General features: G+C 47.5%; 1 protein-coding gene across 2 annotated transcripts in view; it reads left to right on the forward strand.

Annotated features, from left to right (window-relative positions):
• The window catches only part of BUB1B (BUB1 mitotic checkpoint serine/threonine kinase B), a 317125-nt gene that overhangs the window by 286250 nt on the left and 8042 nt on the right, over positions 1–22833 (forward strand). For both annotated transcript variants that reach the window (XM_078659779.1, XM_078659780.1), the window contains exons 24-26: positions 885–1039; positions 5100–5271; positions 5384–5490. In XM_078659779.1, the coding sequence (XP_078515905.1) occupies positions 885–1039; positions 5100–5271; positions 5384–5490 (434 nt within the window). The remainder of the gene's footprint in view (positions 1–884; positions 1040–5099; positions 5272–5383; positions 5491–22833) is intronic.

Consider the following 22833-nt stretch of genomic DNA (forward strand, 5'->3'; position numbering starts at 1 on the left):
TTAACACTAACCAGATGCAGGAGGGAGTAAGTAAAGGTTTGTCACAAGGTTGAATGGGGGTTTCCCTGCTCTGCTACCTGATTTTCCTGTTGGAAGTGTAGGGTTTCTAAAGTGTGAAGTTTCAGCTTGGGGAGGTGACCAGGTGAAGTGGTTGGGGTGTTACGTTGATCAGAAACCAGACTACCCAGTTTTGTTTACAAGCCACATGTTAGTTTTGGGTCTCAAGCCTCACCCTTTTATTTCTGTCATCCGACTCGGGTGGCAAATGGCAGATGAAGCCAGTCAGCAGGCATCCAAGGAGCTGGTCCAGTTTTGGAAGAGAACCAGAGTAGTGAAGCAGTCTTAGAGCAATGAATCCTGCTCAATATGGCTCTTGAGGCCTTTGTATGAGAAGAACACCAAATGTAATTTGTATTGCTAAATATGTAAAACAGCCTCAGCCTTTCGGGAGGAAGAGAACTATTTGTGCAACTTCTGTAAGCCTGTGGATCACAAAAGGCAGCCCGAGCTTAGACAGTGCAAAAGTGAAGCCACATGAGTAGGGTCCTCGTGCTACAGTAAGTGTGGAAATATCCAGGCTGGGTATGCCTCGTCACGAACGAGTATCTATAAAAGAGCCATATTGTGCTTAACTATGGATTTTACCTTATTTTATGGCTATGTCCGGAACAAATTTTTTACATTTAAACAAAAAGACAGTTTTCATATTGCCTAAAGATCTTATAATCAATTTCTGTGATTTTTACTTAAACGACACTGGTATTTTCTTCATTACAAGTTACAGTGGCTTAATAGCTACTCAAGTGCACTACTGTCTGACTTGGGTTATACATTGCCCTACTACTACTACCTTTTAATTGTTTCTGTTTTTCTTATTTTTATAGGACTTGATTCAGGATTTGATCCAGGACTTGGACGGTACATGGGAGGCCTTAATACTGCTGCTTACGCACTGTCTCATCAGCCTGGTGGAGAAGCTGCACTCTGTAGATATTGTGCATGGACATTTGCACCCAGATATACTCCTCCTGGGTGATAGGTCAGTTCATTCTCTCATGAGTGCTCCATTAGTTATTAGAATACTCAATTCTCCAATGTTTTCCCTTCTTCTTCACTGATACTCAAGACTAGCCTTCCATCTAAAATGAATAAGAAGTCTATATTAGTGTTTCATTTTTAGTCAACATTTAAGCTTGAATGAGTCATTGCTACCATACACACCTTATAAGTCTGTGCACATTGAGATAAATAAATCTTCTCTTGTACATACTCTTGTAAGATCTTTGTTCTCCATACAAAAAAACACATTTTTTTAATCCCCTGAATGGCTTCTCCCTTTCTCCTATAATCTAATGTGCCTTACCGACAAGCGTCTTAAATTTCTCTCTCCTTTTGAGGACTTGCACATATGATCCAAAAAAATTCCTGATTCAAGTCCTTCCTTCCCTTCTACTGCTTACCAGGTACTTGTTCTCTCCCATTTATAGTACTACATGTCAGTTTCTTCAGATTGGTTCAGGGGTGTGGCGCTCCAAGACTCACAGATGCAACTTGCAAATATGCTTGCTAGCTGGATTTGTTTGGTTGTGCTCCCTACCTGCGGCCTAGATCATGAGTATGGCCATGGTGTAAGCGGTTATACCTGGTCTCCTCTTTGGTTTTGCACTGCTCTGAAGGTGGTATTTGATCGTCCAGATCGCAGACTTCATCATAGTGGATCTTTCTAGCAAAAAAGCCTCAGGCACTGCTTTGGAAGGGGAAGCAGCCAACGATGAATGGTGCATTCCACCACAGGGGTCCCACTCTTGAAACTGAAGGATCCCTGCACGTTTGGGGCACTGGGAGACTTTCAATAAGGTGGAATATCTTGACGTCACTTTCAGATGATCTGCTAAATGCAGTTGGCTCTTTTTCAGCCTGCTCCTTGTAATAGAGCAGTTAAACAGGGTTAAAAATATAAGATTTTCCAGTAGCTCTAAAACTTTCACGGGTAAGTAGATCATATTGTCTCTTTCCTCTGCATGAGCAGTAAAGTGGCTCCATAGGTTAATGTGATCACTCTTAACGTAAACCATGGCAACACACAAAAACACTACCAAAAAGTAGAGGGGTATGCTAGTTAATATCACTGTATTGTTTTCATCAGAACATTTTATTGATTTTTAGTACAAACATTACAATCTGTTGCTCTGACAAAAAAAAAACACAAACGTGGTCTACTCCAAATTGCCTGCCCCTCCCCTAATTTGTGCCCTGGGTCAATTGCCCACCATTTGCTCCACACTTCCTTGTATTTGCGTGGGCATGCTTGGGGTGCGTTTGTCTGTCTGTGTGTGTGTGTGTGTGTGTGTGTGTGTGTGTGTGTCCACTACATGTAACTGGGTAGATATAAGGGTCTCCCAGTACCTGAGGATAACTGGGCAGGACCACACCATGTGAAAGAAGTCACTGTTAAGGTCTTGGCATCTACTGTAGGTCGGTGAAGCTTGAATTCGGGCCCTCCACAAATGGCGAGGCGTAAGAAATCCTGCTGTAAATACTTGTATTGTATAAGTCTAAACCTCACCGAAATAACGTGCACCCATAGCACCATACACGCCTCACACTAGTCTGTTTCGTCCCGGTCTCCCACCCATTCCTCCCACTTCCCTTTGAGAGTTTCACGGCCCATCCGGTTTGGTGAGTGCAATATTGGGGTCTAATAGATTTGTGATATCCCACCCTGCCACAGAGGACCCATGAGCAGTTGTCCTGTACTCTGGGACGTCTTCTAGGTTGTCTCTGTATGTCTGATTTTGTAAGTAGCGAAAAAACTGGGACTTGGGCATGCTAATTTCCTCATGGAAGGCCTGAAAGGCTTTAATGCAAGTCCGGTCCCAACCATCACCCAAGCGTGTGATCCCAGTACAGTTCCAGCCCTGAAATCTCTCCAGTTACACCACCTGGGCTAGCCATCTGCCCTCCCATAAGGGCGTCTCTTGAATGAGTTTGTGATCCCAATCAAAACATCGTAGGGCCGTTCTACACATCCGGAACACCCCCTGGGCCTGTTCCAGAAGAGCAGTGGGAATGGATACGCCATAAAGAATACCCTTTATGGCAATAAAATCTGCGAGAACCAATTCTTCCTCAAACGTCGGATCCCCCATGCACTCAATCATTGATGGTCAGAAGTTGGGAAGCCCATTAATAGAGGTACACGTCGGCCATCTCTAGCCCTGCCGTATACCGGGCGTACACATTCGCGTAGGGCTACCCTTGGGGTTTGCCCATCCATATAAACTTTCTCCCCTTTGCTGCCTGTGAAGTGAACCAGGCTTGTGTGATATGAAGGGGATAGTTCAGCAGGGCTTAAAGGAATTGTGGGAGCACCATCATTTTAAAATATCTATTCTACCTATAAAGGTATAGGGGGAGCTTGTCCCATTAAGCCATATCCTCTCTGGTCTTTTGCACCAGTGGGTGTAAGTTGAGGCTCCAGGTGAGGTACGGCTCCCAGGAGATGTGAACTCTCAGGTACAGAAAGTCGAGTTGGCGTTTAGGAATCTTGGGATGCCAGGTCTCATCCCGGCGGTTTCCCTTTATGGGGACCAGGAGGGATTTGTACCAGTCGGCCATGAGGCCCGAGGCCATTCTGAAGGACTCAAGAATACGGATGCACGAGGAACAGAAAAACAGTGTCTGCGTATAGGGCTATCTGGTCCTCCGTCCCTAGACCCCTGTCAAAGCCCCACACTTGAACTTCTCAAAACCAGTGAATGCGGTGCCAACAAATCTTTGTAGGCTGCAATATTATGGCTATATCGCGACCTACAAGGATAAAATTATATTCCAACATAGATGTCTATGCCCTTGATGTTGAGAATAGTGTATACAATTTCTGTGTTGGAGTGCCCACCTCTTTTGAGCACATGGCATCTAGTTTGGATAGGACGGGCTAGCATTTTGTAAGTTGGCACCGGAGAGAAGTCTCTGAATCTCAGCACTGCTGTACTCTTTGAAGTTGTCTCCGCAGTCAAGAGAACACAGGTGAGATTCAGAGTAAAATGAAGGGTTTTAGGAAGATTTTCTTCAGTATCCTCATCAGATCGGCTGCCTTAGTGGAGGAAATGGGCCTTTTTTAATTTATTTTCATATTCCTGCTCTGATTTGAAGTACATGAACCTAGAGGGACTTCTTTTCTGGTTGTGAATGAAAAGCCTAGACCCATTTTGCACTCTGAAATTTTGGTTAGGGAGGCAGTGGACGCGATCTAGGTGAGTCGTTCTTGTAGGTTGTCCTTTTAGGTAGTCCTTGCTCTTGATTGAACAGTTATGCAATGGACTTTTCCCTTTCATGGTTCAATAAGAAACAAGAAAAATTATCTTAAAAGTACAGATTCGCCCTGCGGTAGACCTTGGAGAACCTTGGCTGAATTCACTTTTGAAATGTTAAATTTAGAGGTGTACCAGGACTCAGTTTCATGAACCAATTGGTAAGGTGAAGTGCTGGAGGGGGGTATCTCGGCAGGTGCAAGGAGCTGTGGATACAATGTAGCTAATCTGGCACAGCTTGTTTCTATTTAAGCAGTATTATCCAAGGATATAGCCCTCCTGGGTAATTATGGATTGGGCTGGTGTCTGCTGGCCACATGCTTTGCTTTAACTGACTAGACTACGGTTTTAACCTGAGGTGCTTTCTACAAGGATCTAGAACATTCGGTTCAATTGCAATATTCTTGAGACTGTTCTCAGAGAATAGAGTCTGGAGATCATGGCCATGTTGTGGGGTGCTTCAAGCTGACTTTGTACGTTGTCTATTAGTAATCCAGTTTTAGGACTCGAGTCTCTAATGCACAGTAGAGGAATCTAAAGTAGTCTTGCGCTACAAAATTGTTGCTACAGGAAATTTTCTTTGTGTAGCTAAAGTAAGTTTTCTTCTCTCTAAATCATTTTTATTTTACTTGTACAGCTCAAATTGCACATCCTCACCCCTGCCTTACTATAAAGCGAAGCCACATCACTGTTATGTAATGCAGAGTTGACTTCAGAAAACCTAGTTTTGTACCACACAATACTAAGCCCAAAAATCATCGTCTCTCATATTCATTCTTATTTTAGAATTGTGGAATCCTTCAGTAGCGACGAGCAGGAGAGTGTTTTGAAGCTGGTTGACTTTTCCCACAGCTTGGATTTAAGGTTGCATCCACAAGATGTGTCAATCACTGGATTTCCAAGAGCCATGTCTGAGCAAGGGCAGCAGATTCTAAGCCAGAGTGCATCCCCTTATCAGGTAACCGGAGTCCGAAGTGTGTTTAATTCCATTGCTGAGAGTGTTCTGGCCGTAAGAGAAGTTGTACTTTGAAAAATGTTGCTGACTTATTCCCTTTACTTTCTTGCTTTAGGTGGACATGCTTGGCATCGCAGATACACTGCACTTCATGATTTTTCGAAAACCTCTGCAAGTTGAGCGGGAAGGTTCCCTGTGGAAACCTAGCGAAAAGTTTCACAGGTGAGACACAAAATTGATGGAAAATCTGATAGAAAATTGTTTTCTTTTTTTTAAATTCATTTGTTAACAGGTGGTAATGGTTTTCTATATCCTTGGGCTTATATCATGTCTTAAATCCAATCGGACTCAATATAGCAGTCTTTTCAACCAATTGAACTGAATAAGTGAGAGGTGAAAAACCCCAAGTGTTTTCCTGTTCAGTAATGTTGTCTCTTTCTCCTAAACGACTGTTACTCTCCAGTAAATATGTTCAAAAGGGGTATTGCAGCCTTTTTTAGTATTGGTTGTTTGGTTCTTATTCACCTTTTCCGCTACAGAAACACATGCCACTTATTGACAGCGTGGTTGATGTACCGCTGAATATCAAATTTTCATGTAGCAATTCTGTTTTTGATAGAAACAAAACTCCATGGAAAATATAAAGCAACAATGTTCTTGTGCTCTTGCTGTTCTTGTGCATGCTTGCTGGTCACACATGAAGAGCCGAGGGCAGTAAGTATTGTAAGAATAAGTCCATATTACCTGCAGGAGGGAATGCCTGAACATTACATTTTGGGGGAATATTTAAACTTTATCAGGACTACTCTATATAGTAATATTGTTTCTGGTGGATACTTCCAACTGCAGATTCCTCACCGTAGAATATCCACACAGGCGCCAGACTGGGTCCAGAAAACTTTGCATCATTGTACCTGCGTGCTAGTAGTTGGTGTTGTGTGGCCATATGTTCCATACCACCCAGGAAATGGCCGAGCGAAGCTGCATATGAGAGGTGCCCCTGTGAGCATCAGTCCCTTTCCCTCTCCTTTCAGATGTGGACCCAGAGCTCTGCTACCAACTTTTGTCCATTTCCAAAACTGGAAGGATGTCTCCAATGAAAACAACAGTCTTCAAGCTGCACCGTAACTGCAGGAAGCAGATGGCAGTTGTAGCCCTGCACGAGGTGTGAATTTGGTGCCTGGGCTCCACACACAAGTTGTGTGATGAATGTGCCCTATTGTACCAGAAGGTGATTTGAGAACAGGAGACAAAGGTGTGCATCGCCCAGCACAAGGAGCTTCAAAGGATGCACACACCTGGGGCCTTTACATGGAATTGGTCTGAAAAGCACTTTTCTGTGGAGACGTACTCAGGCCGCGCACCTGACTGGTAAATGATCAACTGCTTTTTTTACCCTGCAGGCTTGAAAGGGTGGGCTGCATGTGGTTTACTATCACTTTAGTTTTGTGTAAGCCAAGTCTCCGTATCTGCAGATAAAGGGAATTTCCAGTCTGGATCAAGTGAGCCGTGTTTGACTTTTCATACTGCTAATTATTGAGTACGTTAAGCAAAGAAATACTGGACACCTATTTTCCGCTCCTAGTCTTTTTTTAAAGATTTGATTTAATTAGATTGGCGTGTTTCTGTGTACGCCTCTTTTTTTGTTAACCATGCTACTTAATGTGGCTTACTTGGCCTACAACAGTCACTATCAACCTCAACCAGCGCATATCCAGGACACGGTGTTGGCATGCGGAGTTCCTTCCCTGGACATAGGGCATGCATCTACATAGGAGTCACTCTGTACATTCACAAAGCCCTACTGTCTGCACATCAAACAATGCTGAAAAGGGCATTTTTGCCTGCTCGGTCCTGCATGATTTTTTTGGGTTGAGCCAATTTACAGACCTACCGCCTAGTAGGTACAGCTCTGGTATCTGCTCAAAAGGTGAAGGATTTGCAGTTAGAAGTCCCTATCAAAAGAATAAGTTACTTACCTTCAGTGACTCTTTATGGTGGAGACTATCTAACCACATATTATTTACTGGTCCTCCCATCCTCCCCGTTCTGTGAATTTTACTCTATTCAATAATAAGATTCCAGGTCTAAGAATCTGCAAACGGGGTCAAAGCCATTTTGCTCTTGGATAGCCTCGAAAGTAACTGTCGGCGCTTACGAGTGGCACCTTTATGGACACTGCATGTCATTCTGGGTGTGGAATGATATCAGTGCGGAGGTGCAGAGTGCAACTTATAGGCGCACAGAGGTACTGCTCAATAGTTTGAGGTCTGATGCCTGGGGAATATTGAGAAGGTGAGGAATCTGCTATCTCTAGTAGCTCTACATAGTTGCTACCAGAAAGAGCATCACCGAAGGTAAGAAACTTGTTCGCTAGGACCAAGGTTACTTAGGAATTGATTTTGTATTTTGATAATAACTTTGGCCCCATTTGACCAATCTTAACAAAGCTTTCCAAAGGAAAGGTTCGTCCACCTCAGCACCTCCCTGAAGTTTCAGGGTGATCCATCAAGTGGGGGCTGAGAAAAGGGGGTTGGGTGAGAGTCCCAAAACACATTTTTCCACATGCAATTTCCCTTAGGAACTGTAGACAACAATACAGGCAAAACGACTAACCGATTTTCACCAAATTTTCCAGAAAGGAAGATCTTTAAACGGAAAGTGTGTTTTTTGTGATTTGGTGCAAATCCATTCAGTTTTTTTAATGATAAATCAGGATTCAAAATGTATAGCTATCTAAGAACGTGGGAGTCCTGCGAGACCGGAAGATCAAAAGATAAGATCTGATTGATTGTCATCAACAAAGATTGTTGGCAGCCATTTTAGGACTCTGGCACTCCGTCCCTGTCAGCGTATGGAAAAAAAAAATAACATACGCATACGGGGGCAGAGTGGAGACACCCTGACCCCATTGGCTTTGTTGGGGGGGACTGTCCCAGAGGGACACCCCTACCCCCGGGGCCAAAACTTTAAAAAAAAGTTTATGGTACGCAAATAAAATTCTTTTAAGAAGGGGGTAGGCTGCCCTTATCAATTATGTTCTAGGGTGTGCCAAGGCCTGTGAGGTTGCCGCATTCTTTTCTTCATATGGGGAAGGGGGTTTTTGTGAGCCCTCTCTCTGACTAGGTAATTCTGAAAATACCACTTTTAGAAAGTCACAATATTCCTACCCTAAACAATTGGTGACTGCTGTCATTGTCCTTGGGCACATAACTGTGAATGGCTGTGCGGTTTGGCTTTGTGTATTTCTCCCATACAGTGAGACACACGGAGACTAGGTTTTGACCGGATGGCTATCCTGCCAGGGTGACTGGGGGTGGAGCTGTTTCCTGCCTCACTTACACTTACAAAGGCTGCTTCCAGCACACACACCTGACGGTTAGACCCGTCGGCCTTAGGGTCTCCTCCAAACATTTTGCCTTACACCTCCATATTTGTGACTGTTTTTGTTGGCCTTAGGACTCTGTGCACTTCACCACTGCTTATCAGTGATAAAGGTCATGTGCTCACTCCTTAAAACTTGGTACCATTGGCTTATCCCCAGTTAGCATATTTAATGTACTTATTGTAGGAAGCTAGCTTTTTATGTAGTGTACCAAAATGAGGTACACTATGTTGAAAGTCCAGAGAACCCTTATTGGTTTACAGGGCTTAAATCATTCCAAATGCTCTCTTTGGTGTTAGTGTGGACGAAAAGTTTAGGCTTATCAGAAGTGTAGAAAGGTGGACTCTGTTTCAGTACCCCTCCACTTTTTGCCTGGTATCTGATACAACTTTAAAAGTGTACTGGGTACCTGCTAACCAGGTTCCAAGCACCAGTGTTCTTCCCCTAAACCATACCATTGGCCCACAATTGGCACTGCTTTAGGCTCCATGTAAGTCCCTAGTAAGAGGTACCGCTGGTACCTAGGGCCTTGGAACTAAAGAGGGTCCCTAAGGCCTGCAGCACAAATTGTGCCACCCTAAGGGGCCCCTCGCCAGGTGCATGCAAACTGCCATTGCAGCCTAGGCAGGGTGCACTATACCTTTGGCATATCTGCGAGAGTGGGTGTGTCACTGTGATATCCAAGTTCACTCTTAGATACCACAAGTGCACAGAGAAGCCATATAGAGTACATAGACTGGTTACAGAGCCACATGAAGTGTTCACTGTACCCCAAGGTGTTTGGTACCAAACACCTCCTCTTGATAAACCCACACTAATGCAGGGGCTGAATGTATTGATAAGTTTATCCAGCGGGCACTTTAGAGGTCCCCCCTGAAAACCTACCGATCCCTAGTGTGTTTATTGACTGGTCTTCTCCAGCCAGCCACCCTAGATACGTTTCTGAACCCCTGAGGGGTTGATGTCTGAGGTCAGGAACAAAGCCTGCTCTGGGTGGAGGTGTCCACACCTCCTCCAAGCAGGGACTGCATTCCAGTGCGGGAAGCTTCAAAGCCCCTGCTGCCTTTTTTTTTTTCTCAAAGTATTTTATTAAGAATTTTTCACATACGTATACATACACTTAACGTCGCTTTCTCTTAGTGGGGTAACATCACAAACTGGTCATACATGACAGCGGTTCTAGTTAGAGTTTACATGTCCAGATGCACCCCTTGCTTCTATTTCTATTTCTATTTGGGGTGTTTTGTAAAGCGCATGGTGACGCAACAGCGGCGTGTCCCCGCGCTAAGGAGCTACTTTCTTACTGGACCATACAGAAACGGCGCATCAACTAAGCAAATAGAGCAGTTTTGAGCTTAGCTCTAAAAATTGATTCAGATGGCTCAAGTCGTAGCGCCATGGGCAGCTTGTTCCATCTAGCGGCTGCAAGGCATCTGAAGGATCTTCCCCCCATCCGTGCTCTGGACACCTTAGGAACAACCAGGAGTCCAGAGCCGGAAGATCTCAGGGAGCGGGGAGGCTCATAAGGTGTCAAAAGTCCTTGTAAAGGGAGAGGGGATCTCCCATTAATGATCCGATGGCACGTGCAAAGTGCTTTAAATTCTACCCTGCTTCTGACCGGGAGCCAGTGCAGAGACCGGAGAGCCGCTGCAGAAGCAGCTCTTCTGGGTAGTCTAAGCACCAGTCGGGCAGCGGCGTTCTGTAGGACCTGTAAGCGGTTAAGGTTCTTCTCCAGGGTGCCCAAATAGAGAAGGTTGCCATAGTCCATCCTTGATGTGACTAGTGCATGTACCAAGGTCTGTCGGGCTCGCACAGGCAAGAACTTCAGCGTCTTCCTAAGGCTTTTAAGAATCCCAAAGCATAGTCCGACCACCTGGTTGATCTGAGGGCCAAAGGTGAGGGCGGCATCAAACCAGATGCCCAAATTCCTCGCTTTTTGGCACGGAATGGGTGTTAGGCCCAGGGAGGATGGCCACCATGCCGACGTCCACGCAGACTGGCAGCCCCCCACGACCAGCACCTCGGTCTTGCCCCCGTTGAGCTTGAGGCAATTGGCGGACATCCAGGCAGCAAGGTCTTGCATGCATGCTCTGAAGGTGTCCGCCGAAAGACCGGGTGCGCGCGATAGGGAGATAACCAACTGCGTGTCGTCGGCATACGACACCAAGCTGAGGCCGTGACTCTCTACTAAGGTGGCAATCGGAGCGACATAAAGATTGAAGAGTGTTGGACTCAGGGACGAGCCCTGCGGCACCCCCTGGTCCAAAGAAATTCGCTCCGAGTAGTAGTCACCCTGCCTCACTTGGAAACCTCGGCCAGTGAGAAATGAATAAATCCATTTCAACGCCGCCCCTTTCATCCCTAAAGGAGTGAAAGTAAGTGGAAAGGTGGATAAGGAGTGAGAGAGAAGGGAGGTAGAGGGAAAGGGGGGATGCGCGTAGGGGGGTACTCTTCTTGCGCTCCTATCTTGGTCTGTGGGAGGGACCCTTGTGGGCAGTCGCCTTGCTTTGCTGGTGTTCACGGGGGCTCGTATTAGCCAGGAACTCATCCAATGTTGTACCGGCTTCCAAGGTGAGTTGCGTAGTGCGGTGTTATCTGCTCCTCTTAGGTGTGTTATGCAGTTGAGCCACCCCTTGAATGACGCCCTCCTTCCATTTGGAGACCACCATTTTAACTGCTGAGATCAACAGGAGGTCTAGAAGATCTCTGTCCTGTTGTGAGGTCAGGTTAGTGATTATAAACGCCGTGGTGAGAGAGAAGTCTGGGTTTAATGTGCGTCCCAGCAATTTTTTTATAAACTTAAATACTTCTTCCCAGAAGCTTTTAACGTTAGGGCAGCGGAAGATGAGGTGTGTCAGGTCCCCTTTTTCGTTTTCACAGTTCCAGCATAAGTTGCTTTCTGTAAGGCCTAGTGAAGCTAGACGCGCTGGGGTCCAGTATGTTTTGTGTAATAGCCAGTATTTTGTCTGGGCCAGAACTGGTGTTATCTTGTTTCTTGATGGGAAGGCCCCCTAGGAGTTCCAGTTCATGCTCGCTCAGTGTGGTGTTGTGCTCTTTTGTCCAGTACTCTGCTACCTTGTCATTTATTTTGGAGGTTGTGGGGCGCAACAGTTAATAAAGGTGCGATACTTGGTGCCCTACTCTATTGATCCTGAACAAGTATGGTATAATTGATGGTTTGTGCCTGGCTAGGTTTGCCTTCGTTAGAGTTGTTTTTATTTTTAGGAAGCTATATAGTTCGATGTCTGTAAGGTTGTGTCTCTCTTTTAGTGTGCTGAATGGTGTGGGGTTGTCCTCCTCTTCCAGTTGGGCTGGGAATGAGATCCCCATCTTCCTCCAAGTCTCTATGGCTAGCGGCTTCCCTTTGTAACTGATCTTGTTAATCGCCCATAGGGACTCCCACTTCAAGCCCATTATGCTGTTCCATTTTCTTATCTACTTTGAGCAGGGCCGCTTTTGTGTTCGTGAATATTGGGTTGGTGATGTGTGGGTGTTAATTGGCTGTGAGTAGAGCCAGTGGTTCGAGGTTGTCTAAGATGGCTCATTCTATTTGTAACCATACCGGTGTGTATTCTTGAGGGGGTAACAGCCAGTACGTGCCCTGTTTCGCTATGAATGCTGTTTGGAATGCTCTGAAGTCTGCTAGGTTCAGTCCCCCCAGTTTTTTTATCTAATCTTAGTTTTTCCAGGCTAATCCTGGCCCTTATGTCTTTCCATATAAATTTGTTAATTAACTTGTCTAGTTTGCGGTGGAAGTCATCTGTAAGCTTGAGCGGTAGCATGCTTAGTAAGTAGTTAACCACCGGTGTGACCATCATCTTGATTGTTTCTACTCTGCCCCACCATGTGATAAATGTGGGTGACCAGGACTCTAGGAGGGTCTTTGTCTTTGCTAACAGGCGTGACTCGTTAATGTCTAGTGTTGATTTCAGGTCGTTGCCGAAATTAATCCCTAGATATTTGATGAACCCTGTTTGCCAGGCCAGCCTCTTCTGGTCCTGCTCGACCTGACAGCAGCTTTCGACACTCTGTCCCCCTCTACTTTGGTAACTCGCCTCAGGGAGTTGGGGTGGAGGGCCCAGCGCTGAGCCTCCTGACCTCCTTTCTTAACCAGAGGGAGCAGAAGGTTAAGTTGGGAGAGTACCTGTCCCCCGCTAAACCTGTGCAGTGTGGGGTTCTGCAGGGGTCGGCCCTGAGCCCCACTCTTTTCAACATCTATGTGGCCCCACTTGCTAGGTTAGTAAGATCTTTCGGGTTGGAGGTGTTGTCATATGCTGACGACACCCAAATTATGGTTTCTCTCTCTCACTCAGTGAGTACCTCCGCCCATAATTTCAGGAACTGCATGGAGGCAGTTTCACAATGGATGGTTCTGAATTCACTGAAGTTAAACGGAGAGAAAACCAAGGTCCTAATCTTCGGAGGAGATCAGGACATCTGGTTAAGCGACTGGTGGCCTCCATCCCTGGGAGTCGGCCCAGTATGGACCGGCAGGTAAATAGAACTGTCTCCACGTGCTGTGGTGTGATCAGGATTTTGAGGAAAATAACTCCCTATATTTCCCTTGAAGCTCGAAAGCAGATCGTGGTTGCCCTGGTGTCATCAAGATTAGGCTACTGCAACGCGCTCTATTCGGGCATCAATAAGGGCCTGATACAGCGCTTGCAGATTGTCCAAAACGCGGCAGCTAGATTTGTTCTTGATGTCCCCAGTCTTTCCTCTGCCACATCAGCTAGGAAGAGCTTGCACTGGCTTCCGATTCAGGCTAGGATCTCTTTTAAGATCCTGTGCCTTGTCCATGGGGCTTTGTATGGAGCAAGCCCAGAAGGCATAAGATCACAGCAAGAACCTCCTGTCTATCCCCCGGGTTTTTAGAGCCAGGTGGGGAGGGAGGGCTTTTTCCTCTTTGGCCCCGAAGTTGTGGAACACCCTCCCCCCGGAACTAAAAGCGCAACCATCTGTTATGCTCTTTAGGAAAGCACTAAAAACTTGGTTCTTTGCAGAGGCCTATCTGTAATCTGGTACTTAGCTCATATGATATGTTACATCATCTGTACATCATCATCAGTACATCATCGTCCTCCCCCCCCCCCCTCTTCTACCCTCTTCTACCTACGCCTCTTCCACCATGGAACGCATAGGCGAGCACACCTACAAAATCATCTACCCACCCGAGCTCTCCAAGAAAAACGCCAAACGCTACAAACACAACTTCCTGAAGGCTCACCCTGAAACCCCGTGTGTAGACACCTACTTTTCGCTAATCAATGGAGCCATGAACACAGACATCATCTTTTACACTCTACGTAGAGCACAATGGAGGAAAGCGTTCCTCTCCATTCTCACTATCCACACCACCTGTAAATCCGCCCATGGCCTACGCTGTCTACCACCCCATCCCAAGTTTTCCCAGGCAGAGCCACAATCACCATCTACAACACTGGGACCATTCTATTCCAAGCCACTGATAGGAACCTTGACCGACTCGGCAATCTATTCCCTACCTTCTTAGAACACATCGCCAATCGGAGGGCCTCCACTCCACACACTTCAAGTTGCTTAACACCCCCCAACTCCAATCCTCAATCTTTCCTGCCTTGCCCATTGCAACAGCGGAATGACATACATCTCTCCCATCACCCCAGTGTTATAGTTAGTCACACACATGACGTAACCCCCCCCACACCCCTCACTCACTGACGTAGACCATTCCCCCTCATACATCCCTCAGACCCCCACCCTCCCTTCCCACCACCCCACACCTCCTACGAGTCTCGTTGAACGCACCACCGCCCGGAGCATATCTCCCCCCCCCTGCGGCAGATCTCTTCCCCACTCTATCCCCCCCACCCTCACTCCCCACTCCCCCACAACACCAACTAATCCATTAGAACACGCCTCCTCCCATACACCATCTCCCCCTCTCTCCCCTCCCATACTCAGCCCCCACTACCTTATTACCACCCCCATTGTCTTCAGCCTTCACTCGTCCCTCAACTCTCCAGCGCCGCCTCCCACCGATGACCCAACCTCTACCTCCCACCCTCCCCCTACCGCACCCAATACCCTCGCCCATAATTTCTCTCATCGAACCCCACCCACTTCTACCGCAGAGCCCTCCACGAACGCCAGCATACCCCTGCCCTCCGCCCCAAATTCCCTCTCCAGCTCCCCTCTCAACCAATCGCCCATGGCCCTCAGCTCAAACACTAGCCCAAATCCACCTCTGGACTTGATTCTATCCACCCTCCTACAAGTCAAAGACGAGCTCCACAACATCAAAGAACTTCTTTACAAACCTTCCAGACAACACCGACCTACAACGACTTCCTCCGTATTCAACAAACGCCACACTCTCCCCACAGGCCCTCGCATTCAACTCTCCCCGCATTGGCCCACTATCCCCACCCGCAACAACACCCACCGCCCCCGGCGTGCCCTTAACACACTGTCAGACCATGACCTATACACCCTCCTTCGTTCTTTTGGCCCAGGTCCTATAAAACACATAACACCCACACACCTCCCCATACCCACAATCCTCACAAATCCCCTTAGACACCCAACTCTAAGTAACAGAAGCTCCGTTCCTAACAATCTCAGAAAAGTCCCCCTATCTCTAGAACACTCAACCACCCTTTTCACCCCCAGACTCAAATGCATCCTACTCAACTGCAGATCGGCCCAGAGACACTCCTCCGACATTGCAGATCTCGTCACATCAATGGATCTTGACCTAACCATTCTGACTGAAACGTGGCTAACTGAAGCCTCTACGCCTTTTATGGACATACTAGTTCCCCCTAACTACCACATCATCAGACTCGATAGGACCGGCAAGACGGGCGGGGGAATCGCATGCATTTTTAGGAGCAATCTCTCCGTTACTAAAGTCACCGCCCCCTCCCTCACTTCCTGTGAACTCTTCAGCCTCGATATCCTCAGCGAGGGCAAACCAGTATGTGCCTTACATCTCATCTATCACCCACCTGGGGACAACGTCATCTTCACCCAACAACTCATGGACACGATCACATCCAACGCTGGTCGGCAGATCACTCAAATCTACCTGGGTGACTTTAATCTCCACTGGAATGACCAGAAAGACGCAGTGGTGAACAGTCTCAAAACCTTCCTTAATGCGCTTGACCTCACCCAAATATGGAACAGCCCAACACACGATAAAGGCTCGATACTCGACCTCATCATCGCCAAAGAGGACTCTACCCAACTGGGGGCAATCCAACCTTGTGACTGGTCAGACCATCACATCATCACCTTCTTCATCAATGAAAAAGTCAAACCTACCCCGGCTCAACCCACCAAATCCAAGATCTGGAAAAGGGACATGAAGAATCTTAACCCAAACTCCCTTCCTCCCCACACCTACAGGCTCCTCCTTCCCCCTGATGGCACCTCGGATGTTCAAACACTGACTGACCTCTATCTCGACAATATGAACTCAATAATCAATGAAGCCGCCCCATTACAACTAAAGAGAGTCTCCACCAAGAATTCGAATCCTTGGTATGATGGCAGACTCAATGAAGACAGGCGTGCTATGCGATTGGCAGAGCGCACTTGGAGAGCTAACCCCTCATCACTGCATCGCAAAACGCTCAAGAACAAGAGAAATGCCTACTTTAGGGAAATCAAGCGTGCGAAATCTGACTTTTTTAGCCTCCAGCTGGATCAAGCGAAAAACCGACCAAGAAAATTGTTCGAATTAGTCAAAACTCAAACAAAGCCGCAACCCTTACAATCAAATAACACAACAAGTGATATCCCACATAGTGAGGACTTCTCTGCTTTCTTCAAGCTAAAGACCGACAACATAAGAATTGACCTCCTCAATGATGTAAGCCGAAACCCTAGTTACATCAGAATGGCTAACACTCAGCCTAAAAATAGCGCTTCATGGACGACCTTCGACATCTACTCCGAAGAAGCAATACACAAACTGCTCGGCACCTTGAAGCCCTCTAACCACCTCACAGACCCCCTACCTGCTAATGCTGTAAAAGACTTCACCCCCATGCTCCTCCCACTCTGGACCAAAATCATTAACAGCTCCCTTCAACAAGGTCTCATCCCTGACTCCCTCAAGGTTGGGCAAGTCACGCCCATACTCAAGAAACCTACAGCTGACCCGTCTGACCTAAACAATTACCGCCCTATCACCAATATCCCCACCTTGGCCAAACTGCTGGAAAAATGTGTACAACTCCAACTAACAAAACACATTGACCAGTTTGACCTACTCAACCCTCATCAATCAGGTTTTCGAGCGAAACATAGCACGGAAACTGCCATGACGCACATAATTGACGTCCTCCAAATTCTTGATCCCAATGACTCATGCCTCCTTATCCTTCTCGACCTCTCATCAGCATTTGACACGGTCAAACATGAGAACCTACTGGAGCTGCTAAACACTAGAATGGGTTTATCCGGGACTGTTCTCAAATGGTTCTCTTCCTTCCTACATAACCGGTCTCAGATGTTCAAGATCAACAATGTGCTATCTTCGCCTGTGCCTGTAGACCTAGGCGTTCCGCATTATTCAACCTCATCATGGAACCACTTGCCGCCTTGCTCCAAGCATCCAATGTACACTTCCATATGTATGCCGATGACACTGAACTCTACCTAAAGGTACAATCCCCGGAGGATATCAAACTCCTGAACTACACACTTAGAAACACCCAATCATGGTTGGCCGACAATCACCTCAAACTAAATGCTCTGAAAACTGAGTTCCTGCTGATTTCACCCCCTGCGAAAACTACCACCACCCAAATCTGGCTCAATCACCTAACAGCATTCAATGTCCGACCCACCATCGTGGATTCTGTGAAATCCTTAGGCATCACACTTGATGCAAAGCTCAACATGCAACAGCACATTAGCAAAGCAACGAAAGGAGCTAATTTCCAAATCAACACATTGAGGAAACTTAAACCCTTCCTCCCAGTCAAAGATTTCCAAACTGCTGTACAAGCCCTAGTCATCCCCCGCATAGACTATGGAATTGTGGCCCTTAGCGGACTCCCTCTAGCATCAACTGCACCTTTAAGAGCCTCCTTGAACGCTGCCGCGAGACTCATTACTGGCTCAAGAAAACACTCTCATATTTCCCCTGACCTGAAATCCCTGAAATGGCTGCCCTTTGAAGCCAGAATACAGCTGAAAATTGCGGTTATGACACACTCGGCCGTACACCACAAGGCACCCAACTACCTCACTCAAAAGGTGACTTTATCAGGAGGTGCGAGATCCAATAGAAGTACAAAGAATTTACTCTTGAAACCTCGCAGATTCCGGAAGGAAAAAACTTAGAAACGCTCCTTCTCAGGAATGGCACCCAGGATCTGGAATGCACTCCCTCCTGAAACCAGGCTTATCTCCTCCACTGCCTACTTCAAGAAAGAGGTGAAAGCCATCCTTATGGCTAAGTTCATCTGAACTCTATTTTTGTTGTTCTGAGACTTTGCACCGCTTTTGTATCTTTGGCTATCTGATTGTCTAATGATATCATATTCTCATTGGATTGCGATCCTATTATGCTATTCTCTCACTACCTACTACTATATTGTACGCGTCAGCTTGTTGAAACTTGATATCCCTACCCCGTGTTTTTGTTTCTCTTAGAAATTGGTATAAGCCGTCCCTATAGCCTAAGCTCTCTTGATCCCTATTGTAGTTGGATCAAAGACTCCGCACCGTCTTATATTATCGTTTATCTGACTGTTTACTGGTATTTTTATCAGCCCATAATTGCTATCCGATCATGCTATTGAATATGATACTTTACCCAATATTATGTTGTTTTGCCCTCCCCCCTGTTTTTGTTAAGCGCTCTGATATCTGTAAAGATCTTGTTCGCGCTATATAAAACTCTGAATGAATAAATAAATAAATAAATCTGTTAAGCGCCTTGATGCCCTTTGGGCTAAGTTGCGCGTTATAAGATTGCCTTCATTCATTCATTCATTCCTTATGCGTATGTATGTTAAGGGGCTTGCACTTTGATTTGTCTTTGTTTAGTTTATACCCTGAGTAGGTTGAGTATTTTTCAATCCATCCAATCAGTGCTGCTATCGAGTTCTTTGGTTGTTCAGTCACAATGAGGATGTCATCTGCATACGCGGCTAGTTTGACCTCCACCTTGTTGATGCAGACCCCTTTCACTCCCTCATTTACCATGATGTCCCTGATTAGGGGTTCGATGGCTAGCAGGAAGAGCGAGGTGGAGAGGGGTCAGCCCTGTCTTGTGCCCCGCTGCAGGGCAAAGGTCTCCGAGGTAGCCCCATTGATTACGATGTGTGCCTTGGGGTCTCTGTAGAGTGCCTTTACCTTCCTAGTGTATACCTCACCTAGATTAAATGTCCGCATGCATTCTTCCAGAAAGCCCCAGGAAACTCTGTCAAATGCTTTCTCGGCATCTAGTGTGATGGCCACTGCAGGTTCGTCTGATTTGGAGGTACGTTCTAGTATGTGGCATAGTCGCCTAGTGTTGTCATGCGACATATGGGACTTTAGAGAGCCTACCTGTGAGTTCAAAATCAGCTTTGGTAGAATGTTTCCCAATCTTGTTGTGAGAATTTTCGCATAAATCTTGCAGTCCACATTAATTGGGGATTTGGGCCTGTAGTTCTTGGGGAGTAGCGGGTCTTTGTCTTCCTTCAGTATCACGATTATGTTAGCCTCTGACATGGATTGTGATACTAGCCCCTCATTAGCGCAGTGATTGAATACCTTTTTCATGGTCGGTACCAGGGATGGTAGCAGCACCTTGTAGAAGGCGGCTGTGTACCCATCAGGGCCTGGCGCCTTATTGTCTTTCAGGGATCTTACCTCCATCTCTATTTCCGTTGCATTTATGTCCTTCCCCAGTGCCTGTGCCTCGTAATTTTGGGGAGGCGCAGTTTTTCTAGATACCCTGTACATCCTTCTCGATCTAGGGTTTGGTCTTCCTTATAGAGGTCTTGGTAGAATTCTTTGAATGTTTGCAGGATTTGTTTGTGCCTAGTGTGGGTTTTGCTGTGTGTGTCCGTTATAGCTGATAGTGTGAATTGTCTTTGTTAATATTTTAGTTATGAGGCTAGTTGTTTCCCCGCTCTGTTCGCCACGCATAAGTTAATCGCCTTGTATTTATTTACCCACAGCCCAGCCCTTTCACTCAGTGTTCTATTGTATTCATACTTCTTTTTAGTGAGCTCTTGTAGTGTTGCTGTGTCTTTTGTGTCGCCTGCATGTGTCCTCTCTAGTCTTTGATGTCGAGCTCGAGTTGGGCTTGATGCTGGTTTGTGTTTTTGTAGATTTTGGCTTTGATGTTTATTATTGTCCCTCTTACTGTCGGCTTTAGTGCATCCCAAACGATCCTAGGATCTAGAATTTCGGTATCGTTATGCAGCAGGAAGTCATTTATTGCTTCCTCTGTTCTGGCTTTATTACCTTGGTCCTTCAGGATATCACTGTTGAAACTCCATCTACGGGGGATGTCCTCGTTGTGGCAACCACCGAGCTTCAAGCTGTTGCATGAGTGGTCTGAGACTAGTCTTGGTGCTATGGCTTCGTCATTTATTAAGTGTGTGTGTGTGTCCCCGTGATCAGTATGTAATCTATCCTGCTGTATGAGTTGTGTGGGTTGGAGTAAAAGATGTAGTCTCTAGTGTCTGGGTTTTGTAGTCTCCATGGGCCTTTGAGGCTGAGGCTGGTGCACATGTTCTTTAATGTGTTTTGCGCAGCCGGGGACTGGGAGTGGCCATGTGATTGTCTGGCTAGAGTGTGATGAAGCGCGATGTTGAAGTCCCCGGCAACCACCATAAGATCGTTCTGCGGTATGCTTTCTAGTCTGTGCGTAACCCCCTCCCAAAAACTGTGATTGTCTGTGTTCGGGCCATATATATTTGCCACATGTATGTCTTCCTCCCCTCTTTTAAGGTGGGTTATCAGAGTTCTCCCCTCATCATCGTGGTATTGTGCCTCTATTGTTCGTTTGGAGTTCCTTGTTATTAGGGTTATCACCCCGCGTTTCTTTCCAACTAATGGTGAGCATGCAACTTAGGCTATCCACTTGGCTTTCATTCTCTCTGAGTTCTCTAGGGATAGCTTTGTTTCCTGCTGTGGAATAATATCACCTTTGGTCTTAGCTACGTAGTCCAGAATTTTCCTCCTCTTGACTGGGTGGTTGAGGCCTTTAACGTTAAGGGAGATTATTTTTGTTAGCTGCCAGGGTATGTCTGTTAGGCTGTGTCATAGATGTTGGGTGTGTTCGCTTTACCGCATTGGATTAATCTCTCCCTTACATGACTAGATCGCAAACTCCCATGGTGTCACCCCCGACTCCCTTCCCAGGACGACGTCTTCCCCGGTCTTTCCCTCAGACCGGATCCGGCGTCGTACCGGCGTCACTCGACGCCGAGAGAAGAGCAATTCTTCTATGATCCGGCCCCATCCTTTTACCCTGATTATCAGAAGATGGGAGGCGAGGGGGATTTGGAGGGGTCTGAGGACCCTCTGGCATGGGAGTGCCAGTCGTATCGGGACTGGGCAGTGTATCTAGGGGAGGCCAGGGATTTGGACACTTCGCCCGACACTGGCTTTGTCTCCCCTCCTACCGTGGCTACGGAGGAGGAAGCTGCTTAGGGCGGCCAAGGCCTTGGCTCTTGAACTCCCCGTCGCGGCCGTGAGGACTAACCTCCTCACCGAGGTCCTTAAACCGCAGGTAAGCTCTTCGGCGCCTCTACTGCCGTTTAATGAGGCCCTTACTGAAATTCTGTTGGGCACTTGGTCCAGGCCTGCTACAGGTCCCCCTGTAGATCGGTATGTGGCCAGGCGCCACTGCCCGGCCCAGGGCGACCCTAGCTTCCTGTCCACCCACCCCACCCCGAGAGCCTGGTTATCCAGGCCTCTAATTCCCAGACCGCATTCCCGACTGCTCCACCTGATCGGGAATCCAAAAGGTATGAGCAGTTCGGTAAGAAGCTGTTCTCCTCACTCAGTTCGGGGTTGCGGTCGGTCAACACCGCTTGCCTTTTGGGCCGTTATACCCACTCTCTTTGGGACACGGTCGCGGAAGTGCTGCCAGGTTGCCCGGAGGAGGCCAGGGTCAAACTCGCTCAAGCCCTTGCGGAAGGGAGAGATGCAGCACGGTATTCTATCCGATGTGGGCTGGATACCACGGACTCGCTGGGCAGGGCGATTTCAACGACGGTGGCGGTTTGCCGCCACGCCTGGCTGAGGTCTGCCAACTTTTTCGCTGATGTCCAGAATTCCCTCATGAACATGCCGTTTGATGGCCGTCGCCTCTTTGGCGACAAGGCAGACAGTGTGCTTGAGAGTTTCAAGGACTCCAGGGCTACGGCCAAGTCCTTGGGCCTGTCGGGCCAGCGCCAGCAAACTTCTTCCTTTCGTGGCCAAGGAAGGGGCGCCCCCTCACGTCCTGCCAGCCAAGGGCCGCAGACTAATATCCAGCGCGGCGGCGGACGTGGTAACCGCCGTGGCGGTCGGGGTCAACGGCGAGGCCAGTCCACATCCACCCCCGCAGCATCTGCCTGAAAGCCTTCCTAGTCCGAGCTTTCAGGCCCATTCGACGCCAGTGGGGGGCAAGGTCCGCCATCACCTCCTCCACTGGCCCACCATCACATCGGACAGGTGGGTGCTGCAAATTGTCCGAAGGGGCTACTCCCTCCCCTTCGAGGCGACCCCTCCAGCCATGCCACTGCAATACCACCGCGTGTCGGGGAATCACTTGCAACTTCTGCAAGAGGAAGTTACGGCCCTCTTAGCCAAGGGGGCCATCGAGCGCGTTTATGGGCCAGAAGTAGGGTGTGGTTGTTACTCCCACTGCTTTCTGGTTTCCAAGAAGGACAAAGGGGGCCTACGTCCTATATTGGACCTGCAGAACGTCAACGGCTTCCTCCGGAAGGAGAAGTTCAAGATGCTGACTTTGGCTCAGGTCTTAGACCCTGGAGACTGGATGGTGGCGTTGGACTTACAGGACGCTTATTTTCACATCCCCGTTCTGCCAGCCCACCGGCACTACCTGCGCTTCACCGTAGGCCATGAGCACTTTCAGTTTACCGTGCTCCCCTTCGGCCTTACCTGCGCCCCTCGGGTGTTAACGAAAGTGATAGCGGTGGTCGGGTGCCAGTCTTCCCCTATCTCGACAACTG

This window comes from Lissotriton helveticus, chromosome 9 (genome assembly GCF_964261635.1).
Source record: "Lissotriton helveticus chromosome 9, aLisHel1.1, whole genome shotgun sequence".
NCBI classification, from domain to species: domain Eukaryota; kingdom Metazoa; phylum Chordata; class Amphibia; order Caudata; family Salamandridae; genus Lissotriton; species Lissotriton helveticus.